Source organism: Brachyistius frenatus, unplaced genomic scaffold, assembly GCF_029030835.1.
Source record: "Brachyistius frenatus isolate BFR_SWC_R1_liver_20210118 unplaced genomic scaffold, ASM2903083v1 Contig_3, whole genome shotgun sequence".
Classification (NCBI taxonomy): domain Eukaryota; kingdom Metazoa; phylum Chordata; class Actinopteri; family Embiotocidae; genus Brachyistius; species Brachyistius frenatus.
In genome coordinates, this window is record NW_027210602.1 from 9,593,025 (window position 1) to 9,608,057 (window position 15,033).

Genomic DNA, 15,033 nt, shown 5'->3' on the forward strand with positions numbered 1-15,033 from the left:
AAGTCTTGGGGATCATCAAGATGTTTTCTGGCAAAATGAGACGAGCCTTAATGTTCTTTTTGCTCAGCGGTGGTTTTCGTCTTGGAACTCAGCCATGCAGTCCATTTCTGCCGAGTCTCTTTCTTATGGTGGAGTCATGAACACTGACCTGAACTGAGGCAAGTGAGGCCTGCAGTTCTTTGGATGTTGTCGTGGGGTCTTTTGTGACGTCTCGGATGAGTTGTCGCTGCTCTCTTGGAGTAATGTTGGTAGGCTGGCCACTCCTGGGAAGGTTCACCACTGTTCCATGTTTTCTCCATTTGTGGATAATGGCTCTCACTGTGGTTCTCTGGAGTCCCAAAGCTTTAGAAATGGCTTTATAACATTTTCCAGACTGATAGATCTCAATTACTTTATTTCTCATTTGTTCCTGAATTTCTTTGGCTCTCGGGATGATGTCTATCTTTTCAGGATCTTTTGGTCTACTGCACTTTGTCAGGCAGGTCCTATTGAAGTGATTTCTTGATTGAGAACAGGTGTGGCAGTAATCAGGCCTGGGTGTGGCTAGAGAAATTGAACTCAGGTGTGATAAACCACGGTTAAGTTATGTTTTAACAGGAGGGGGCAAACACTTTTTCACACACAGGGCCATGTGGGTTTGGATTTTTTTTTCTCCCTTAATAATAAAAACTTTAATTTAAAAACTGCATTTTGTGTTTACTTGTGTTATCTTTGACTAATATTTAAATTTGTTTGATGATCTGAAACATTTAAGTGTGACAGACATGCAAAAGAATTGGAAATCAGGAAGGGGGCAAACACTTTATCACACCACTGTATTTATAGATTCTGAATTTTTTTCAATGAGTAAAGAGTAGATGCCATTTAAAGCTCCCATATTTGACTCTTTTTATTTGGTATCTTGATATCCATAAAATTTAATTTTTCTAGTTTGAAGTAGAAAACACTATCTCAATACAGTTTTATATCTCCCCTCCTGTGTCTGTGTCTTTAAGGATAAATAATATTAGAGTCCTTTCTGAGTGACGCACGTCCAGGCCAACCACAGGTTTTCTTTACTCTTTTTGCTTGCTAGCTCCACAACAGAAGAAACACTGCGTTTACCTCCACATAAAAGATTGGACAGTGGGTCGTGCTGACGGCAGACTTATGAAATAGCTGTAGGTTTGTGACATCACAAACGTTCAGAAATCCAAACGTCGCAACTGCTGAATATGGGCTTTGTGCATTTCACCGTGGACTGACCATTTGGACACTTTTACAGTATTTACAAAGCACCTAGACATGCTTCATAGTAAAAAAAAACAAAAAAACAACTGAATTTGTAGAATATGGTACCTTTAAATGTTTCTTATGCCATTTATGTATGTCTTTCTGGAAGGGCCATTTATAATTTATCAAGCAATATCACAAAGGTAACTTTTTGTGAACAAATTTAAAAATCTTCATGAGTCAAGACTGTACAATCATATACGTTGTACATTTAGCAGAGCTGGTGGTCAATCAGCAGAAAATTAAAGGAATATTTTGACTTTTGGGAAAGTTGCTCATTTGATTCCATGCTGACAGTCGGATGAGCGGATTGATGCCACTCTTATGTCTGTGCATTGAGTGAGAAGCTGAAGCTAGTATGTTGTTAGCTTAGCTTTATGTGAAGACTGGAAGACAAGGGGAAGGAGCTCACCTGGCATCTCCTGAAAGTTCAAAAATCTGACTGCCAGCAACTTTAAAACTCTTAAAACTCTTCATTAAGATGTTGTTTCTTTAATCTGCACAAAAATGGGATTGTAAAAGTGCAGCACACTGATTTCCTGCAGGCTGCACTGGTTGCCTGGCAACAACAGGTGATGGTGGTGACTTCAGGTGATGCAATCACTGCACCAGGCTACTGGTGATGAAGAAATAGTTATAGCTCTATGAAAAGTTTGATAATTCACAGATTGTTGGAAGATGCCACCTTGGAAATTATGATTCTGAGATTTTTACAGACTTCTTTACAAACAAGTGAAGAACTGATCATAAAATAAATCACACAAGGTGTGTTGGAGCCCGATACATGTACACATATACATATTTATTTATTAATTCAAGAATGTTCTAACATACTTTACAATGATAAAAACAATCCTGACATATCTAGTAACATACAGACAAACAAACATTAACAACAAATTAGTCATAAGGTTTTTGCTGCAGCACCATCAATGTAAACAGTTGTAGTATGGACAGTGTATCCCTGACAGTGTTTGTGCTGATCTCTGCCCACTGACCTCTGCAGGAGCTGAAATCACCTTATTTAGTCTGCAGTCAGATGTTGCATGGCAGCCTAGCCTCTGAAGTCCGACATATTTTTGTCTTTGTCTTAAATTCAACATTTGCCCTTTTTTTTTATTCCATGACAAAATCTGGGATGCTTTAAACAAACTTGTTCTTGGCCGGCACCCCTCACATACCAGCAGCTTCCTATAAACTGGACAAGCTGGTAAATGATAGAAAACTGTGAATGTGGACTTTATCACTTACACTTGTAGAGCAAAACCTCTGCGTAAATGACAGATACCGGCAACTGATGTGGTGTGGCTGGACGTCAAAGCCGGACCGGGTTCCGGTAAAGAGCCGACTGCAGGGACTTTCAGAGTTATTTATTAACATCCTGCAGATCCACATGCGTGACCCTGAGGATGACAAATGTGTATTTTATCTGGCCTGATGGTGGTTCAGTATTTAGTCCCAAAGTAAACATTGTCTCTGTCTTGGCTGCTGAGAAGTTCTTGTAGGTTTAAAAGATAAAGCAGGAACTTCATTTTTTTTCTTGTCTGAAATCGTCTTTCATTTGTTCTTGCTTTTCCAGGACATTTTGGAGAATGAGAGCATCAACCTGGACTGGATGTTCCGCTACTCACTGATCAATGACATCGTAAAGGTACGCAGCTGTCACTCTGAAAGCACTTGAAAGAAAAACCACAAATCAGAGCCAGGACAGAGGCATTGATTTCTATGTTTTCACATAAATTCTGGCAAAAAGGTCACTTTTCAGAGGCCTTGTGTGCCTTAGAGATACACACACACAAAAAAATTTCAATTTTGCCATGGTTTCACATGTGAGAGAGGCAGAGAAACATGCACAAAAATGTATTTTTGGCTCAGTATAGTGCATGGAACTACTGTAAATATTGCCATTATATCGTATAAAGTAGGACCGAAACAGTCATAAACTTTTGCTAAAAATTTCCTTCCAGCTTTAATCAGCACGAATCATGGACATAATTGAAAAGATTGTTTTTAATCTGTCTGAACAAAGAGGCTTTTTGTGAGGAGCTGCGTCTCTTGGATGGATTCGATACTCTGCTACATGCATGACGAAGTGCTTTGGTGAAATTGCTCCACACAGATAGCAGTGTTTTGCAGAGAAGAGGCGCTGGTGAAGCTTTGAGGGATGTTTGACTCACCATTTCCACAAAATATTGAACACGAGTACATTCAGTACCCACTCCCAAAGGAATTAACAGTAATTTCACAGAAATTCCCCCATGACAGCGCTGTCCTCCAAACACAACCTCTTTTCAAAACCTTCCGCGTATATCCACTTGTCAAAGCATATTATTGCCATATGTCTAGATTTGTGTGTTTTCATGTAAGGCTTGCTTTAAAGAGGAAAAAATAAGAGAGCGAGATGGAGAACAGCCCTTAATGCTTGACTTAATGCTTCTCTGCACCAGGGAATGAACTATCTCCACAACAGCTACTTTGGCTGCCACGGAAATCTGAAGTCATCTAATTGCGTGGTGGACAGTCGATTTGTTTTGAAAATCACGGATTATGGCTTGGCCAGCTTCCGCTCATCCTGCGAAAATGATGAATCGCACGCACTCTATGCAAGTAAGTCAACTTCATGTTTGAGTTTGTTCGGTCACAGCTACTGTTGTATTTCAGACACTTTCTGAGCATTTGTTTTTCCTTTTTTTTTTTTTTTTTTTTTTTATTAGAGAAGCTGTGGACAGCTCCTGAGCTGCTCATATATGACCGCCATCCTCCTCAAGGGACTCAGAAGGGTGATGTGTACAGTTTTGGCATCATACTGCAGGAAATAGCTCTGAGGAATGGACCTTTCTATGTGGAAGGCATGGACCTCAGCCCCAAAGGTAAACATAACTGTCGTTATAGGCCTCGAAGAGGCCGTCTGACCCCTGTGGCATGAAATTATTGGAATCCTTAAAATCAGCAAACACACGGCAAACTAACATGTAAAATATGAAGACAAAAGAAAAAAAAACCCTCAAGAGATGAATCAGCGCAAGCACAAGTTTTGTCACAAATTCACAAACAAAACCGTGTTTCTGTAACTTTATTGAGCTCGGTTTCCTTTAAGAAGGAAATAATAGAGTGAAGTTCATTCACAGGCTTTTCACTACCATTTTAAAATGGAAGGTGAGACTATTATATAGTGCCCCAGCAGCCATGTACACAAACAAAGAACACATGTTGGCCAGATGTCAAGTATCTGAGACATGAAAATAGAATTCTACCAAATAAAGAAACAATCAAGAAGAGTCACAGAACAGGAGAGTGAAGGAAGCATGTGACGTTTTGTTTTTTTATGTCTGGGTGCAGCTTAAACTGTTGTTGAGTGTTAGTTTTAGATGCTTCAGGCATCTTGAGGTGGACTTAAGTCCACCTCAAGTGTGTTTAATTTTCACTGTCTTTAATTTAATTTCACTTTAATTTACATACAACAGTAAAGCATGAAAAAAACCCGCACTGTCATACAACATAATACCAGGGGCCATCAAAAAATGTGTTTCTCCTGCACTCGAACAGAGCGCAGCACAGTAATGTGCATGGACTAGAGGGAAGCAATACATTTTATGAGTATTCCAGTATTCCAAGTTGCATCGCTTGATTAACATCAGCACCTGAGTCACCATGGACCTGAATCTTGAGCAGTCATACATTTTTGTGTCAAAGTTTCAGGGAACAGAAGGAAGTTACAGTCAAATCCAGTTAGTAGGGATGGTGGGACACAACCATTGTGTGTTGTGGTGAGACACCTGTGTGTTTTCAACGCACAGTGAGCAGGCATGTAGTCCTGTTGGACAATCCAGGTGCCATCGTGTCACAGTTCAGGTCGTTTGCGCTGAATGTTTTCCCGCTGACTCCTCAAAACGTAACAATAGAACTCGCTGTTGACAGTCTGACCCTGGAGAGGAATTCTTGGTGCACAATCATTGACTGTATATAAAAATGGACATAGCTTCTTGGTCTGAAAAATGAGGCAGAAGTGCCTTAAACTGCAATACCACAGAGTGCCGCGAGAGGTTGGCTCCAAAGAGTTATTTCAGTGTTGTTAGCTAAAGTCACTCCTTCTTATTAGTTTTCTGGCTGTCCATCTGAAAATAATCCCGTCATTAATTAGAAAATCAAAATCGATAAGCTGTGTTTTTGGGGGCGTGCCTGTTTGATTGACAAGCCAGTGGTTTGTGGTCTTGGAAAGTGACGTTCTGCCCCTCTTGAAATGTGAATGTTGTTTAAAACACCTCACTCGGCTCATTGCTTCATCGCCGTAGGCTTTCCGAACCATTTCGTAGGTCTCTGTTGCAGATTTCCTGAGTTTGATGTGCGCTCTCTGCTTAATAACACAGGTGCTAATGTTGATTCAACGACATATCTTTGAATATTGACGAAGGTTATTGCTTCCCCCTGCTTCATGCACTTCCCTGTGCTGTGCTCAGTTTGTGCACAAAATAAAACGTCCCAGAACTTTGTGTTTGCGCTTTGTGTTCTATCACAGAAATCTGACTCGTTCAGCACGATTTGTAAGTCAAATCGCAATTAGGACGAGCCGTATTCATGATGGACAGGAGGAATGATTACAGCAATCAATCACTCTTTCAACACACACTGAGAATGTGAGTGTTGTTTCAAGATAGATTTGATAAAATGAGAACCTCATTCACAACAATGACAACAGAAAATTGGGCCGTTTCATACCTTTAGGTAATAATTGTTTGTGTTCGATCGGTGGGTCAAGCCTCAAAAGCATCAACAAAGGAAAGAATAAGCAGAAAGACAGAAAATGGTATCTTTGGGCAAAATATTGTGCTTTGCAGCAACTTTCTCTTCTTGGAAAACTCCTCATTGTTATCGACTTCAGTGAGATAATCACTGCTGGCACTTTGGCTCCTCAGCTTCCTGCACACATGTTGGCCATTGTGGTCGACCAGTTTTCTTCACCACTGCTGCTTCTGCTTAGTGACAGCATGAAAACCGTAACTTCTAAAGCAATTCAAGATCAGCTTCCACAAATCCAGAGTGGATGTGTAAACAGAGGAGCTCCGTCCGTGCGATGACTTTGATTAACCTTCAGTTCGCTGTCACGCTCGATACCGATCGTACAAGTGGCTGATACTTAGAAATTTGAGAGGCTGAGAGCAGGGAGAGACGGCCCAGTTCTCGAGTGTTTGAATGTGTTCAAACCAGCATTGTAATCGTAATTTTGTGTTTTAAAATATATTGTGTATATATATATGTTATAAAAATATTTCTGTTGAACTTTCATGATGAAACTGAAAGAGAGAAATCATTTTAGGACGGATGTCTGACAGACCTTATTAGTTAAATACATGTCTGGTTTGCTCAGTGACACACCACTAACATATCACAGAAACGTCTGTGTTTTAATCTGTGTAAAAACACCTTTTTTAGATAACCCAAAGGTCTTTTTAAAGGCTTGAAGAAGTTTGAGGAGTACTTTGATATTTTATACATTAGTTTATTTACTTGACCATCATTAGATGAATCAGCAGCTGGGAAACAGTCTGGCTCTGTTCAAAGATAAGAAAAGCCGCCTACCACCTCAGGGAACATGTCCCAGACTGTTTCTGAGAAACAAGGGACTGATATCAATCTTGTCATTAGTAAGCAAATACGCTTTAAAATGTTGAAGTCTTCTGTTAAAGAGACATCAAATGCTAGATTGATGAATTTCAAATAACCTGATTGGGGTTTTATCGGTATCAAAACTGAGTCATTCAAACCCACACACACATGCTGAATTTCTCACTGTGCTCTCCGTGTTTTCCTCCACAGAGATCGTACAGAAGGTGAGGAACGGTCAGAAGCCGTATTTCCGGCCGACGACAGACAACAGATGCCACTCAGAGGAGCTGACCATCCTGATGGATGGCTGCTGGGCCGAGGACCCGGCTGAGAGGCCTGACTTCGGCCACATCAAGATCTACATGGCCAAACTCAACAAGTGAGACCCACACTGCACCGCCTTTCATCAACCAATGAGACAGTGTTGTTCTTTAAAGGTTCAGTTCACCCAAATCACAAAAAATTAAAAACAAAACAAAGCTTTCTACGTGGCTACATACGACGAGAGGTAAGTGAAAAAAATATTTTTTTGTAATTTGGGCAAACTGACCGTTTAATGACAGAATTAAATCACACCAAAACACGAGAGCACTCTTGATTCATTCAACATTTTCTGCACTTCCCTTTTCTTTTTCAAACCTGAGATAGTTGGACACATTGAAAGTGACGCAGCAGTTTTCCCCCCACACTATCAGTGTGTTCCCTGCCAACCCCAACAAGCGAACACTGAGCTGAGAACCCCTCGTCCCTCTGGTCTGCCCTAAAAGTTCATACGTTTAAGGGATTTAAAGAGGCAAACAGGAAAATGAATCATGTTCTGGGAAGCACCAAGACAATTTTAGATAAAAGGCTGTTTGTAATTCCTGACAAACACTTCGTCACAGGAAGTGCTCTTTGCTTCCTCTGCATCTGTGAGTGTATGTTTGTGGAAGAAAGGCGAGTGTGTGTCCATGTGTCTGCTATTGTTTACAATGATTGCCCGAATCATTCAGTTGCATATTTGGGTTCTCAGTTTTATATTGATGCAAGAAAGGAGGCGCGCGTGTTTTCCTTTGAGTGGAGCAGCTCTGTCAGAGAGAGTTACTGTAAAGAGAGTCTCTGTGGACACAGAGTAACTAAAACACGCATACATGAACACAAATAACACATGAAAATAGACAAATTGTTCTACATTTTTTTTCTTAAAGTAAGGAGTTGCGTCCAACGCCAGTGTGTATGTGCAATTAATTCACTTCATAAAAACACAATATAGAAATAATGCATTCTTTATTGTTTCCATTACAGTAGCGCCTGACTCTGCCTCCTCCCGCCTGATCCAAACATTGGTCGGGAGGTTGTGAGGCGAGCCGACTAAAGCCTCGTTGCTGAAACATGCTGTGATAGCACCCACCTGTCGCTCAAAGCATCCACGTCCTTAATTATGTATTAATTAAATGTAAACATGAGTTATTAAAAATGCACACAGTTGTCATGAACTGGGAAATTGGCTTCAGAGACCAAAACCGTTTGTTGTTGGCCATTTTAACGTACGGGCTGTGAGATCTGACTCACCTTTGGAACCAGCCTCTAGTGGTCATTCAAGGAACTTCAGTTGTGGCTCTTCATTTTTTAACTCTTAAGGTCAGCACTTCGATTTGACCGACTGCTACTGAACGACCCGCTAACTGTTGTCTGATGTGTGTCCAGAATCACTCCCGAATTACAATACTGAATTTTGAGTGTGCAGAATTATTCACTGTATCGACCAAATTTCACAATGGAATGAAAAATAGCTTTGGTGAAAATCCCATTTTCCCTTTTGAACCCTGCTCACTTTATTCCAAAGAAGAGCATAGAGAATCTCTCGTGAAAAATCAAAAACTGAGTGTTCACCTTGGACCACATTTCTGATTGAAAAAATAGGTTTCAGGCCATTTATAATTCTGGTCAAGATCTCAAAAGTTTCAAAAAACAGGATATGTGGCTAAAACGCTGCATCAAAACATCTGCAAAATATGTATCTTTCTTTATTCCAAATAAAGAGGTTAAAATCCGGGTCCAGGAGATTAAGCAGAGCCTGAGTGAATGGACTGTGTGGCTGCCAGAGGTTGTAATGTTGTGCGTGCCAGCTGCAGTCAGTCTTCTTGTCCTGTGAGTTGTGGCATTGAGATCAAAACACGGGTCATGGTTCATTACACTGAACGACAACTTGGAGCTCTCTGCTGCTTTCTGGTCGTGTTGTGTGGTATCACAGCGTCCAGCGGTCTCTCCAGTAAAAAAATGGATTTGTAGCTCAGCACTGATCTGCACCTGTTGATACCAAGAGACAGATGTGTCACACACAACCAGGTCTGCTCTAACTGTAACCTCATTTACTGTGTTTACATTCTTAAATTAACTCGGGGATATTGAGCCATGCTGGGCAGCTTTACCTCTTTTCTCTGCTGAATAGTAGACTATTTCTGTGTAATCCGAAGCTGAAGCAATCACGTTCACCTTCTTTCATTCATTACAATACAGAGTGGCAATCACAGTAAACAGTGGGTGTGCAGTTTAAATGGCTTTGCTATATGTGTGTTGTAAAAAATGGACTAAAGCTTTCCTTCCCTTTGTTTAACTTTTTCCTCAACAACAATAATCTCCATTGGCACCGGCCACTTGTCGGGGAAAACTCAAGCTCCCCACGCTGACCAGTCACACTTCTTTCGGTCCCCAACATGAAGAGATATTTCAGAGGACGTTCATGAATAAGCTTTGTGCATTGTCTTTATATCTATGCTGCAAGTAGAAATCCAATGGTAGCTATGTAAGATGGCAGATTGTCCAAGAATCAAAATACAGTGAATACACCAGTGATTTTTTTTCAGTTTCTCTCCCAAAGCTGCTATCATTACTCATAGTTTTTATTGTTGTAAAGGAGGGTCATTGTTTTCAGATACGCACACACGTCTGACATGATGAGCAGCTTTGTTTAGACCACAGCAGCCGAATTTGGGCCCCATGGGCCAAATATGGCCCGAACCGTCTTTGTTTTGGCCCACCACACTTCATGCCTGTTCTCCTTATTCTTAAATGCTGTAAATCCTATCTTTAATGACAAGAACTGTAACATTTGTGCATCTTAAAAGCACATATGAGGTGTATAACAATATAGTAATATAATATAGTACTGTGAAGATTCACTGTCAGATTACATCAGCCTACATTTTTTCTACAAAGAAGTATGGTATTTTCTCTGTCTCCTGCTAAAGCAGGCAAGATGTGAGATCGAGGCAATGACACACTGACAAGAGAAATTTTACTGAAATTTCACTGAAATGTTATTTTAAATAATTTTTTTGTAAAATGTATTATAATTGAATGTAATTTTCCATAACATAAACATTTATTTTTTTTGCCCACAACCCTCCATCCTGATTAGTTTTTGTCCCCTTTATAGGAGGTTTAGGAAGTAGCCTCCTGTTTTCAGAACAACACATATTGTACTTCACTGTAAGATTGTATCTGAAATCAATATTTTCCAAACTGACTTCAAGGTGACATTTTCTTTGTAGCTGTGTTCTATTTTTATGTTATGGTTCCTGCATTTTCTTCTCTATATATACTTTTTCATTTTTAGACACAGTGCAGAACATCTCTGCTTGACAGCGCTGTCAGCTGAAGAGTCAATCACTGTGGACAGCAGTAGACGATGTTGTACAGCATCTGGTTCAGAAGTAGTTGAGTTAAACAGAAATAAGTCACGCTGCCCTCCACTCTCTGTTTCCAGTTGTTCCATGGTGTAGACAAAACTAAGCATTGAAATACAGTGGCTGATGTCCAGTGAGGTTTAGTGAGTAGACCAGCTACACTAGTTTTAAATACAAGTTATTACCCAAAAATATGAATGGATCATGTTTAGATATGATACATTTAGATTTTCTGATCACAAAGTGCAGGATAAGAAACAAATAAAAATGCTGTGTTATATTTTTATTAAACTTTTACAACACTGGTATTGTAATTACAAATATTCTTATAGTGGACTAGTTTCCAAAGTGTACTGTACCCTCCATCTCCCCATTGGCCTCAGTAGGAAATGGAAAAGCAGAAATAGAACACGTGTTTAATACAAGGAAAGTATATTCGCTTCAAAGTGTTTGTTGTTGAGGTTCAAGGCTGTTCTGACGTCAGAGATGTGAGAGATGAATGCCAAACACCATCACGTTCATGACTTCCATTGGTAAATCAATCCATAACACTACAGCAGCATTCCTTTTGTGCTGAGCCTTGAATGTTTGTTGGTAAAGAATGTTCACGAGGTGAGTCTTAGGACTTCAGACCACGTGCAACCTCACTGTGAAGTTGTCACCCGTAGGTTTGTGAATTGCTGTTCTGAAGTCTGGAGTTTGGCATTTTGGTCATCGCCATTTTGGTCTTTGGAGCAGCCAGAAGTGACCATATTTGGAAGAGCTGGGGAGGAGCGAGGGGTGGATCTGAAGGATAACCTGAGAACACTATGACCCGCCCACCTATACCGGAAACCTGACTGCACCACAGGCCTGTTAATCAAACTAGGCACGCCCCCAAAACATAGCTCTCTTTGAAGCCTAATATCTAATTAATTATTGGAACATTTTACAGAAGGACCACCAGAACACTTCTTAGAAGAAGGGAATTTATCGAATGACACCATTATGACGCTATAATATTACATCATAATAGACAATGAGTTTATTAGAGCCATATATTTTTTGTAGCCAGCCCCTAGTGTCCCTCAGTGGTATTACACTTTAAGGAAATTCCACATTGGCTTCACTTTTCAGGCCGAGTCTATATACATTTTTATATTCAGTCTATGCTTCAGACTATATTTTACATCACCAGGGGAAATGGAAATTTATAGAAACTGATAACTGCTTAAAAAAATATCAAATCTCAAAGTTCAAAGTTCAACAACTATATAAGATACTAGACCTTGCCCTCTGAACACTCCCCATAGCGGTGTATCCTAAATTAGTGCCCCCTACTGCAACAGGAAATATAACACAGAAATGTTATATTTTGTAGTTAACTGAGTTAAACATCCAAAAGCTACAATCGTATAGATACAAAATCAGTTTGCCAGCTGTACAACAAACTACATGTATGTGCTGGTTTGGTGGAGCAGCGATCTAAAAGCAGGTGTTTTGTAAGTGATCCGAGTGGTTGGTGTGTTTTCCATCTCAGCTTGCCCTCTCCTCTGTAATTCAACGCAGGATGAGCCCGGTGATGTATAGCCTTCCATTTGGAGCGGCTTGAAGCAGAGAGCTCCATATGATTGATAACCTCAGAAGCACTCAAGGATGCTCTTGACAGCTGCGCGCTAAATCCCTACTCGTGTATGAAGCCCTTCACCTCTGAGGCCTGCGCATTAATGCACTGTCTGACGCTTATTTTCATTAGGTAAATGTATGTTGTTGACATGACTTGATGGATGGGCTGTTATTTTTGGTGTGAAGCTGAGCTTGGGCCTGAAGGGCGCGGAAACAAGAAGGGTGTTCAGCAGTGAACGGTTCTGTTTAACCCACACAGGTAACTTACACTTTGCTCACCACGAATAGCTGACCCCTCACCGTGCACATCAAGTCCAGCACTGTTTGCTATCATCACTTATACTGCAAAAGACAAAATTTCACTTTGTGTTCAGTAACTGTTTCTGACACAACTGACAAAAAACTAAAGTCAGGCACAGCAGTCCACTTATCTGTGGAAAATGTAACTTCCTGCAGCATTTTTGGCCTCTTTGTAAAAAAGAAAACTTTCAGAGAGCAGATTCTCCATCAAGACTGCGCCCTCTACATTTATTTTATTTATTTTATCAGTAGACATCTTTGGAAGTTTTAATCCACATCTGGATCCTGATCTGCCTCAAAATACACACAGTGAGAGACAAACATCCCGACTGATCACAGCCGTAGATTTTCTGGAACTATGTAATTCTCTCTGGGAATTGAGAGATTTCAACAAGTTACTCAGACATATGAGATACGAGTGTTTTCAATGAATAAAGCAGTTGCAGCATCACATCTTCGTGAAAAGCCAACAGATTTCAGTTGTGCATGTTTCAACTTTGACTGCATGTGTTCAAGAGTTGTAGTAATTTAATTCAGTTAGCAACTCAGTTTGGGAATTATTTCAGGGGAAAAAGGATCATTTCATGAGTCAGTTATTTATTTTTAGATAGTTGAGTTTTGTTTTAAGCAATATTGAGATTCAGATCAGTCTCCTTCACTGTAATTATTCATACTCATGCTTGCCTGTAGTTCAAATTCACATTTTAAATGTTATGGTGACCTGATGTGCACTGATGCAAAAAATTCAAGGTTTCATACAAAATTCATACATTGCCAAAATTTGTACCAAATTATACTTAGATTCACACTTGCCTAGAGTTATTTGAAATGTCCTTATTTTCTTACTGGTTACACCAAATTAGAAAACACATTTTGTTGGAAGCTGTTGGACATGGTATGTCCTATTCAAACAGATTCAAGAATTTGCAGAAGGAATTTTGGCTCTCTACCTGAAGATCTTTTCCAACAACAAGTAGTTAGCAGTGAAAATGCCGTCCAGTCACGCTGGTGGTGTAATTTGCCGGGGCGGCAACAGGGTGGAGCTCAACACTGCACATCATGCTTACTTACGTACATGATGGTACAGGTTGCTGCGATGCTGCTACCGACTGCACTCCAGTCTCATTATGTAGTTTGATACAGTGGACTGTAGCTTTAAGTAGTGAGTAGTTAGCAATATAAACTACTGGTCCAGACAAGACGTTGAAACCTTGAAGCAGATGTTACTATTATTTTTTAATTCAAATTTTCACAGAATTACATTTTATTTCACTCACTGCATGTGAAAGGTGCATAATTCAAGGTATTCATTTAGTTTCTGCACAATTTTCCTGTGTGTAGTTTCTGTGGTTACTATTATCACATTTCCTGTTTTAGACAAATTGTGTTTCTTTTATCCATAACCTTAACCATGTTTTTTCATTGTCAGGATGACAATGCCGGTCCTTTATTTGAACCCTAAAATGGATCTTTCCCTGAAGCTAACCAAGCTGTATTTGTACTTAGACCCAATTGAACATGAAAAGTTTGTTATATTCCCTGATGCCAGTAGGGGGCAGTAATTCAAGAGATGCAGCTATGGGTAATATTCAGAGGGTAATTTATATGGTCGTTGATCTTGGAGACTTGTTTTCTAGGTAGTTATCATTTTCAATGAATTCCCATTTTACCTGGTGAGGTCAACTATGGTCTGAAGCATAGACTGAATATAAAAATGCACATAGACCCAGGGTCTGAAAAGTGAAGCCAATGCAGAAGTGCCTTAACGTGCCAAAAACTTCTGGCTCCTCTGGGTTCCCACTTGTTTAAAACAGAAGGTTCTTTGTAAAGTGCAAAACGGTTCCACCAGTCAAACCAAGAATTAAGCAGTTAAACCTGCAGTGAAACTGAGATTCAATCACTTATTCAAATTGAGTGTCGTCCCTCATTATGTTTGTTCTCAGCTCACACCACCACCGGATCAATGGCGGGAAAATGTGTCTGTCTGTGATGTGTGGTGCAGTTAACAGTGCGTGGCCTGTGCGATTGCGTTCAGTGCGTTGATACTCATCAGCCTTTCATGTCTCCCTCTGATGTCTTTTTCTTTAAATTTAAACAACATGTGGGTGGGTGTAGGATCTGTGACCCAGAAGAAATGTGGCAGGATGCCAAACATTGATGCTTTTAGCCGCCACGGTGGTGTGGATGACTCACCACCTTGTTGCTTCGTCGGAGTAAATGCGTGTACATGCATGTGTGTGTGTGTGTGTGTGTGTGTGTGTGTGTGTGTGTGTGTGTGTGTGTGTGTGTGTGTGTGTGTGTGTGTGTGTGTGTGTGTGTGTGTGTGTGTGTGTGTGTGTGTGTGTGTGTGTGTGTGTGTGTGTGTGTGTGTGTGTGTGTGTCTGTGCGTAAGCATATGAATGTAGAAATCTCCGGAGACACAAACATTATACTGTACATATGTTGCATAATTCTAAAATAAATGTGAAATGTTACAATCGCACTTGTAGGGATGTAAATAGAGACGTGTCCTCACACACTGAAAAGGGAACAACAGCTGTGTGTTCATACATGAGAGATGCTGTATACTAATCAAAATAAATCA

The 15,033-nt window shown here is 40.2% G+C and overlaps 1 protein-coding gene across 1 annotated transcript in view; it reads left to right on the top strand.

The window, feature by feature from the left end:
• npr2 (natriuretic peptide receptor 2) overlaps nt 1-15,033 on the top strand; it is a 64,137-nt gene that overhangs the window by 37,883 nt on the left and 11,221 nt on the right. The window contains exons 12-15 of the mRNA XM_069705820.1: nt 2,852-2,923; nt 3,720-3,879; nt 3,987-4,142; nt 7,087-7,255. Coding sequence (XP_069561921.1) covers nt 2,852-2,923; nt 3,720-3,879; nt 3,987-4,142; nt 7,087-7,255 — 557 coding nt within the window. The remainder of the gene's footprint in view (nt 1-2,851; nt 2,924-3,719; nt 3,880-3,986; nt 4,143-7,086; nt 7,256-15,033) is intronic.